At 35.3% G+C, this 9,153-nt stretch overlaps 3 protein-coding genes across 4 annotated transcripts; 1 reads left to right on the forward strand and 2 right to left on the reverse strand.

Annotated features, from left to right (window-relative positions):
• Window positions 1-1,149: 1,149 nt before the first annotated feature.
• LOC140887965 (uncharacterized) lies at window positions 1,150-3,766 on the forward strand. Of its 2 annotated transcripts, XM_073295613.1 has the most exons (4): window positions 1,150-1,738; window positions 2,315-2,427; window positions 2,542-2,770; window positions 3,101-3,766. In XM_073295613.1, exons 2-4 carry the CDS (start codon window positions 2,330-2,332, stop codon window positions 3,473-3,475), a joined length of 702 nt encoding a protein of 233 aa, XP_073151714.1. In that variant the 5' UTR covers window positions 1,150-1,738; window positions 2,315-2,329; the 3' UTR covers window positions 3,476-3,766. The 2 variants fall into 2 exon arrangements, with proteins under 2 accessions (XP_073151714.1, XP_073151713.1); XM_073295612.1 differs by having other exon boundaries at window positions 2,315-2,770.
• Window positions 3,767-4,313: 547 nt separating this feature from the next.
• On the reverse strand, window positions 4,314-6,418 carry LOC140892319 (organelle RRM domain-containing protein 2, mitochondrial). Its single transcript, XM_073301168.1, has 3 exons — window positions 6,191-6,418; window positions 4,947-5,015; window positions 4,314-4,743 (listed from the first exon to the last, which is right to left on the reverse strand). The coding sequence occupies exons 1-3, from the start codon at window positions 6,321-6,323 to the stop codon at window positions 4,490-4,492; spliced, it is 456 nt and encodes a 151-aa protein (XP_073157269.1). The 5' UTR covers window positions 6,324-6,418; the 3' UTR covers window positions 4,314-4,489.
• A 1,226-nt stretch (window positions 6,419-7,644) lies between these two features.
• On the reverse strand, window positions 7,645-8,914 carry LOC140893350 (uncharacterized). The gene is made up of 3 exons (XM_073302407.1): window positions 8,295-8,914; window positions 8,123-8,227; window positions 7,645-8,060 (listed from the first exon to the last, which is right to left on the reverse strand). Exons 1-3 carry the CDS (start codon window positions 8,301-8,303, stop codon window positions 7,737-7,739), a joined length of 438 nt encoding a protein of 145 aa, XP_073158508.1. The 5' UTR covers window positions 8,304-8,914; the 3' UTR covers window positions 7,645-7,736.
• Window positions 8,915-9,153: the final 239 nt, after the last annotated feature.

Consider the following 9,153-nt stretch of genomic DNA (forward strand, 5'->3'; position numbering starts at 1 on the left):
ATTTTGTGTTTGTAAAAAAAATACGAGATGGTTTAAAGGTTAATTTTATGAGACATATAGCTTATTGAATCTGACTTGTAAAGATATATTAAATCAAAAATATTATTTCTCATTATAAATATGAATCTAATCAAATCTTCTCATCTCATAATTATAAATTTATTAGACAGTATCACAAAAAAATCACTCTTTGTGTCTCATACATAAAAAAATATACAATTGAAAAGAATCGGTTGTGCTTGGATATAATGATTTAAAATCAATAGATTTCAAATATATTCAAATGTATTTTTGTTTTCATGTTTATATGATATTTCATGTTAGTTGGGATAGATTTCAAGTCCATCTAATAATAGATTCATTTGAAACTAGCGTATTTGCATACCCATTGTGTGTGACGAAAAATTTGATTTTTTATTAAATTAATTTTGAAAAAATATAATAAATTTATGGTAACAAAAAATGAATATTTATTGGGTTAAATATTAGTCATAAGTTTATGAGGAGTAATTAAAAGATCATGAATTATATATTTATATTAGTTATTTCCCACCATTATTTTTCAAATAATTTGAAATTCAAATTGACTTCATACCAAGAGACCAAGTTGGTTTCTCTAAGGTCCTCTCACTTAATAAATAAGGTATTTATTAAAATTAATTTTGAAAAAATATAATAAATTTATGGTAACAAAAAATGAATGTTTCTTAGGTTAAATATTAGTCATAAGTTTATGAATAGTAATTAAAAGATCATGGATTATATATTTATATTAGTTATTTCCCACCATCATTTTTCAAATAATTTGAAATTCAAATTGAGGCCATACCAAGAGACCAAGTTGGTTTCTCTAAGGTCCTCTCACTTAATAAATAGGTATAGATTATTTTTCAAATAATTTGAAATTCAAATTGAGTTCATACCAAGAGACCAATTTGATTTCTCTAAGGCACTCTCACTTACTAAATAAATAAGTATAGATACATTATAATTTATATAACTAATGTGTAAATAAATAGTATATAAATTTAAAATTAAATATATTATTTTATTGTTAAAAATTAAATAAAAATCCATCGATCCAAGCAGAAGTTGATAGATTATTAACGATGATGAATGTAACTAATTAATATTAATATAATTCAAATGTTCTCATTTGTCATTATCCTCCTTCAACCAAGACCTAGGGTTCCCATATTCCGATGCCGATGATTCCGTGACTCTTCGATTCAATCTCCATTTGCTTTGAAAATTGGAAATCAATCTACCCCTACTTTACGTTTCGCAATATCCTGCAGTTCGATTCCTATTGGATTTTCCCCAAAAGAATTGGCGAATTGTGAATCAGGGAGCATCGAACTATGCATTCGGTGCCTTCAAACGATCTACTTTTGCTCCCACACATGACGTCCTATTGTGGCGGCTCGTTTTCTAATCGTCTGAAACATCTTCAAAAAAGTGATCGGCGTGGTAATCTTAGTAGTTAATATTTGCCTTGATCTTCGATTGATTTTTATCGCGGTTCCTGTTTTCGACGGTGGCTTGTCGCTATCTGTTAGTTTCCAGCTATTATTGTTAAAGTATTCGAAGATTTCTGATAAATTTTGTCATCGGGACGATTTTGATTTGAAATTACCCATCGAGATTTGCTGATCTTTTTGGGATTTCTGTTGGTTGGGTAACGGCGTGGTATATACTGCGTAGAATTCGTGTTAAGGGAGCTCGGAATCAATATAAGGTACATACGTGATGAAATTGTTGTTGTTATTGCTGCTCATTGCTTAATGGAATATATATAATATGTGTAACGTATTTGCGCCGTTGCTAGCACGAAGTAGATACCCTAATACTGCTCTTATATCCATTCCCTTAGCTATGTTTTATTTTGAGTGTGTTGTAATATTTTGAATACACGTCATGTTAACATGATAACTTTTGTTCCATGAATTTTTAATTCAAGGTCAGATCACACTGATTGTAATTACGAGGAAACATGATTGAGATGTAAAAAATATCCATCCCATATTTTAAAGTCACAAGCGATTTCGTTAGTTTATTGTTTTAAGAGTGGAAAACAACATTTCAGTTTCGGGGTTGCTTTATTATTTAGTGAAGCCAGTTGAGAAGCGATATAATGGGTTGATAAATTGACTTCATTCCATTTTCATGGAATCTAAGTTATTATCTCAAAGGATTTCCCAAGAGAATATGAATGTTTTGAATTGAATTAGAAAACACGTGCTTTGGGTCTAGTATACCTTGTAATACAGATCAGTATCAAATCTGAGGCTGTATTTGTGGCTCTTCTCTTCAGTTTTTACTGCAGTAGATGGAAATTTGTGTTCCATATACTTCAGCTGTTCAAGATAAAAGGAACGACGGGGGTTCTGCTGTAGATCCATGCCGTCGTGATCACTGCAACTTAAGGTATCTTTCAATGAATGATTTTGAGACATGTTTGAGTGAATTTCTTAATATCGAGGACAAAACTAGTAGCTTCTACCAATTTGCTGACAAGAATGGTGCTGGCAATGTGGTAAGGGAAGACAAACAAGATGGTTTTGACAAGAAAATTTCCTATAGTTCGGCATCTGATAAATGCATAAGCAAGTCTGCAGCATTTCCGCTTCCTGGTGAACCTATATCCTCCGTAGATGGATTTTTGGTTCGAAAAGGAAAGCAGGAGGATGTCATAACTGCTGAAGTCTCTGAAGCACATGGCTGTGGTAAATCTGTTATTCAGCACTGTCCACGATCCATATTACTGCCTGTAAGTCTTTCCATCTGGTCTTTTGGCCAGTTCATTTTAGCATTTTCTGATGGTTGTATAAGCTATCTTTTGTGAAATGTACCGTGCCAGGTAATATATTTTGGCTGAAGACACTCACAAGAGCAGATATCATTATCATGTCAACCTTTGCACATAATATTCTTTCTTTGATTCAATTATAGCTACTTTTATTTTCATCTTTCGACATCACATTGGATCCCAATTTGGAGAAAAGATACTTAATAGTTCATGAATTCAGGTCTTCAGAGTCCACTTTTTAACATCTCTATTATTTTGTTTTGTTGTTTTAAATTTATCGTATTACCTCAGAAATCTTCAAAGATTGTATCTGCCATGAAAGGTAGCCGTGAAAAGCAGGGTATTGAACATAAGAAGCTCTCTGTGACCTGGGCCCCTGATGTCTATGATCCAGTTCCAACAGCAGCGTCACATGTTCCATCAAACAAAAATCACCGCTATCGCAATGATGGCAAGAGGTATGGGAAGAGCAAGCTGAAGGGAGGAGGTAAATCTTCACGAGGAAGCAAGGGCAAAGACAAGAAACAAGTTCATAAAAACAGTGGGGGTAACAAGGTCAAGCCCATACGCGATGATAATGGATTGGTTGGTTTTACAAAGCCTGTGACGGGTATCGAAATTATAATGTCTGGTGTCCATACCCCTTACGTGGAAGTAGTTTTCTGAAGAAGTCTGTCACTGGTTGTCCTTTCCAATATCAGAAGCTACTTAATGAGGGGCCTATGTTCTTAAATAGCATGTGTTCTTTCATCTCACCCATGTAAATAAATAAATAACTATGGGTGAGTCTTTTTGGTCAGTTTAACTTGCAAGTGAAACGGAGAAGTGTTCGTGGCTGTCGTACCATGTTTTAAAGATTTTGGTGTGACGTACTTGAGGTTCACACCACACTTTTTGTGTTTTGGGATTTGGATTGGTTGTGAGTTTGTGACTAATTAATTCGCTCTTTTATCCTTAGATCGAATGAGTCCCATAGTATTTGGATAGCCTACTTACTAGCAAATTCAGTTATCATATAGAATTCGACGATAGTACTTACGGTTTAAAATTGATTTTGACATTCGGGTTCAATAACAATATATAAACTTCATGTAGTTAAATTAAAATTGTACCATTGGATGTATTTTGAGGTACTAACTTTATGTTACACTTAAGAGGCGTCCATGTTACCGGGGTAGATGTAATTACTTATGATATGATAAATGTATATCAATCGGACTTCAACATAGATCTAATAAAGTATTTCATGGTCGTCATCCAAGTTCTCTAATTTTGGGAACTTGTATCCCTTGTCACTGTATAAGCTCAGGGGATTTGCTGTTAAAAACTTCTGTCACGAAACTGTTGAGAAGAATTAACCGTATTAATTGAAATACAGTTGAATAAAAAACTAACTAGAGAATGTGTTTTTTCATTATCACACTATTACTTAGTTCAACGATATGCAGAGCTTGGAAATTTGTGGGAAAAAAATTAACCATAAGCAGCTTAGGTAGGTGATTTCTATGCAGAGCTTGGAAATTTGTGGGAAAAAATTAACCATAAGCAGCTTAGGTAGGTGATTTCTATTGAAATCACAAATCCATACATTGTTTCTATAGAAGCCAATATCTCTCAATCCAATACAACAAGATTTTCCGGACCAATCAATCTCCATAATTGATATAACATCATAAAGCATCATCCACACCATCCAATTGTCTTGTTTGTTGTGAACCCCATGTCAGTAGACTGTGAGTTAAGCTGCACATCTTGTCGAGGAGGTTGTCGAGGCTGCGCTTCCCTCGGCCTAGCTGGGTCTACGAAAATCACCCACCCATCAAGGAACTTGGCGTTCATACCCTCTCGCGCCTTCTCGGCTTCTTCAACTGTCTCATAAGTAATAAAACCAAACCCTTTCGATCTTCCGGATGCTCTGTCAATTATCACTTTGGCTGCATAACAAACAAAATAGTTTAGAAATTGAACCAGTCGATCTGTGACAGTGGCCTGTTTGTTTGGGTTTTCAATTTCCAGTCAATTCAGTAAAAAGATTTATGATGTTATCCGTTCATTCAAGAACCCATGTATATCCAAACAGTCGGGTAAAACAAGGAAACTGTCCATATATCTAGATATCAGGAGATATATGCATTACCCTCGCGAAGCCGGCCAAATGAAGCAAAGGCATTATAAAGATTTTCGTCGGTGGTGGCTCTTGAAAGACCTGTGTCGTCAACATCAAGACAAGTGTTGGTCCCTCTTAAGATATGATCATAAAATATGCAAGAAAGAAGACCATTTCTAAAGTAGACCCGAACAGAATTAGAAGCCATAAGTTATAGGTTGTAAGGACTGGTGAACTTGTAAGTGTGAGCTACGGATGTGCAAAGATGAATCGTGTGGCTCCTAAAGCGAAAAATTGTTCGAGGTAACAGAGATATAGAAGAGATAAGATCAACACAAGCATTCATATGCTTACAATCTATAGGTTTTCTAACTCTAGTTATAAGACCAATCAATTTCGAGTATCTCGCACCCACATATATGAGCATGCAAGTAAAGAGATACAATGGTTACGTCAAACTCCTTATACACTTAAAAATTTAACTTGGAGACTTCCCGAGAATGACACATGAGCTAAGATACTAGATTTTGACTCACTTTTATTCCTTGTCTAAATTGAAGACACAGTCACATCTCACTCTCTTTATCATGCTGATGCAAAGACTGGTGATGGTTTAACTGAAAATTTTGAAATTTTCGCATCCATGTCGAGGTAGATAGGACAGTAATTTTGTGTTCTATATTTTTTTCCACACAATTTTTCATTTGTCACATCCAGGGAAGATAAATATGAAAGCTACAGATACAAAGTACTATATTTTATCTAAATGAACACCAAGGTTCAAGCATTGACAGAATGTCGTCGAACAGAAGAATTATCCATACTACTCTGAGAACATTAACACGATGTGAATGAAAGAAAAAAAGAGGAAGCTTGAAAAAAAAGGAAGTCATCCAATCAAAGAATCTTCGCACTTTCCTTGGTTTCTACATTCAAAAGAAAGGACACATTTCAGAAGACTATATATCAAAGGGGATGCAAGCAAAAGAAAAAAGAAGAGCATAGTAATTTTACAACAATGAAATTGTCCGATCAACCATTAGTAGAGACAAGAATATGATGAAAAATCCCCCTAAATACAAAATAAAGATTCAAAAATTACATAAAATCGTTAAACAAAACGTGGTGGATGGGCTTTTGCACAGATTCACCATCCATTCTATTATGCTGACCATTAATTTACAGAAACACTAAGGGCAGGTAACAGAAAGTGCACAAAAATTGCAAAAACAACTTCATGAAACGAACAACCAAACATTCGGCTACACGTATACCGCTAATGAAGAGCTTGGGAGTAGTGAGAGTGACAAGGGTAGAATTGGGTCGAATCGAAGCGAAGTGCGAGCGAAGAAGTGGCGATGGCGCCGAAGATCCACTCAGGACGCGCCGAAAAGCAGCGAACGCCATTTGAATTTAGCTTTTTGAACAAATAGCGGAGGCTGATTTGATTTGCGTTGCAAAGTTCCGATCTTGGAATGGAACTGGAAATTAAAAAATCCGGGTTTAGGGTTTTAGTAGAAAGTCAGCTTGAGAAGTAAAACCGGTTCTTTTATAATTCTCACAATCTTTTTTTCTTTTTACAAAAAAAAAAAAGTTATTTGAACCACCACGGGATTTTTGCATTCGGACCCCCTGTAAAAGTTTTAATTGTCGTAAAACCCCCTGTGATAAATCAATTGGCTTAATGCTCCTCGTGATTTTAAAACTTTGGCACACGGCCCCCTTCAACTGGTGGTGTGAGTACACGCGTTGTACATGCGAATTTTTATTGATTTTTGGTACTTTTTGTACATGGTTTGACTTTATTTCCCTTTATTATTCTCTCTTTTTTTATTTTTTTCTCTTTATTTCACAAGTCGTTGGGTTTGTTTGGCTGTATCAGAGGGAATAATAATTGAAGGCAGCAACAATGGAATCTCAATCTCAAAGCCGATGCAGAAAATCCATGAAGCCCAACTTGGATTTAAGGTATCCGAACACACCAACTTGTTTCTGCAAGATTTTGGCCGATATTAGGGTTGTGGTTTCTGAAAAAAAAAATCAAAAGGAACGTTGTATTACTGTTGTGCGAAGAATCATTGCGAATTTTTTCGTTGGTGTAAACCCCAAAGCTATAGCTTGCTACCAAATGAAGGTGAAGGTGAATCATTTGGTGACATAGGTGTAAGTTACAGTAGCTACGATGGTGTTGAGAGGCAACATGAAGAAGCAAAAATTCTATCCAAGGTGCAAGAGACCAAGAACGATTCACTTTCCACTACAAGTGCTTCACTTTCCACTGGATATGTTCATGTTAGTTGGGTTGCTACGATTTTCTTCCTCTTGGTGCTCATCGTTTTCTTGGTCAAGTGAAGCATGTATTGTATTTGAATGGTGTTTGTACTCTTTTAGTTTCTGTCAACTTGAATTAGGCAAATGAATGTAATGTAGTTAATTCCTGCCATATTTTGTTGTTATGAATGAAGAAAGTTTGATTGTGGTAATCAACATTTTGTATTTTCTTTGTTAAGGTTAGCTTAATGTGGATTTGGAAATAAGATTGCAATAAACATTTTATGATCATCATAAAATGATAACAACACAAAATGACACCAAATATAACAATCTAGATAATGGATCTGATAGTCTGCAATTCATAAAGTACCAAAACATACACCAAAAACTCAAAATACAAAAAATTGCATCATGTTTGTTCCATCCCATCTTAAAAAATTAGCATATTCAAGACATATATAAAAAAACTAGCCAGAATTCTTTCATTCCAAAAACTCTACTACCAATTATTCCAGACAAACAGGAGCATATCCACTTCTGAATTTTTCATCTTAAAGCACTTGCACTTGAGCTTGCATTTTTTCCTCCAACATGAACTGTTGCACTAGATCTTGCACTTCTTCCTTGTGTTGAACCATGGATAGTGGCAGTTGCAGCTGCTTTAGAGATACCTTCTCCAGTTGCAGCGGCTCTTGCTCTAGCTCTTGAACTTGCACTAGCACTGGCACTGACACTAGCACTAGCACTGACACTTCCATGTAGATTGTCCATTGCACTGTATTGAGTATTGGCTCTTCTTCTTACCCTTGAATGACAATTTGATGCTCTGGTTGAAGATGCTTGAGGAAAGCTTTCAGCTTCCTGTGTTTCCTGCCATAAATTTTAAAAATTATATACATAAATACATGAACACAAGATCTATTGACAGATACCTGAGGATTTGTATTTGGAACTTGGCTTGCTGGCCTCCTTGGTGACTGTCTTGGTGCTGTAGATGACTGTGTTTCTGGGCCTTCAGTTCTTTGTCCAGCAGCTCCCTATAATTGAAAGTTTGGTCAAAATGTTTGAGAAACATTGTATTGGAATATCTGAATCGATTGTTACCTTGCACATTTTTTATTTTGGATGAACTGGATTTTTACAAGTTGCTCTGTTGTGTCCAAGCTCCAAGCACTTTGAACAAGTATGAGTGAGTCCCTTTCTTGTAGACATGCTACTGCCACCCTCATCTGCTTCTCTTCTTCTCGTTCTTTGAGGTCTTCCTTTCTTTCTCTTATATATTGGTGCATTCAATGGTTCACCTTGTGTTTTGCACCAATCAGCTTGTCCAGGCACGGCATGAATCATGTGTGAATAAATCCTCAAATATTCACTCTTCCTATAATATTTATCAACAAAATTTTCCAATTTCTGTCTATTTTCACCGATGGCAGTGCATGCATGAGCGCAAGGATACCCACAAAGCTGGAACATACCACATGTACATGTCTTCTTGTTCAAATCAACCACATATTGACTAAGTACACCTTGAGAAGACAAGCACTGGATTTGGAATTCATTTTCCCCACAGTATATTGCAAAAAAATTTCTGGAGAATTTTTTATTCTTATTGATCCTTCTCATTATATTGGGACAAATCTCACCAATATATCTCTCTATTTCAATTTTCTTCTGTTGAATCCTCTTCATCATTTTATTCCTTATGCACTCCAACATTGTTATTATTGGTTTGTCTCTAGCCTCCAAGATCGAGCTATTGAATGATTCACACAAATTGTTCACTACTACATCTGACAAACAAACAGTGGGAAAATGACTTCTAGCCCAATGAATCGGTGGAATGTTTTGGAGCCACTCATAAGTTGTCTTATAACTAGCATTTATCTTTAGATCAATTTCAAAAATCTTCTTCATGTGAACATCAAACTCATTTTTATTTGCGGTAGTATCAGCTTTCCAAAAC

Source organism: Henckelia pumila, chromosome 3 (assembly GCF_033568475.1).
Source record: "Henckelia pumila isolate YLH828 chromosome 3, ASM3356847v2, whole genome shotgun sequence".
Taxonomy (NCBI): Eukaryota; Viridiplantae; Streptophyta; class Magnoliopsida; order Lamiales; family Gesneriaceae; genus Henckelia; species Henckelia pumila.

Coding starts and splice junctions, on each gene's coding strand:
- LOC140887965 (XM_073295612.1), top strand. CDS start 2,330: ATGGAAATTTGTGTTCCATATACTTCAGCTGTTCAAGATAAAAGGAAC. Junction 2,771..3,100: donor CACGATCCATATTACTGCCT/GTAAGTCTTTCC, acceptor GTATTACCTCAG/AAATCTTCAAAGATTGTATC.
- LOC140892319 (XM_073301168.1), bottom strand. CDS start 6,323: ATGGCGTTCGCTGCTTTTCGGCGCGTCCTGAGTGGATCTTCGGCGCCA. Junction 5,016..6,190: donor TCCCAAGCTCTTCATTAGCG/GTATACGTGTAG, acceptor TTGACGACACAG/GTCTTTCAAGAGCCACCACC. Junction 4,744..4,946: donor ATTTGGCCGGCTTCGCGAGG/GTAATGCATATA, acceptor TTTGTTATGCAG/CCAAAGTGATAATTGACAGA.
- LOC140893350 (XM_073302407.1), bottom strand. Junction 8,061..8,122: donor TTCCAAATACAAATCCTCAG/GTATCTGTCAAT, acceptor AATTTATGGCAG/GAAACACAGGAAGCTGAAAG.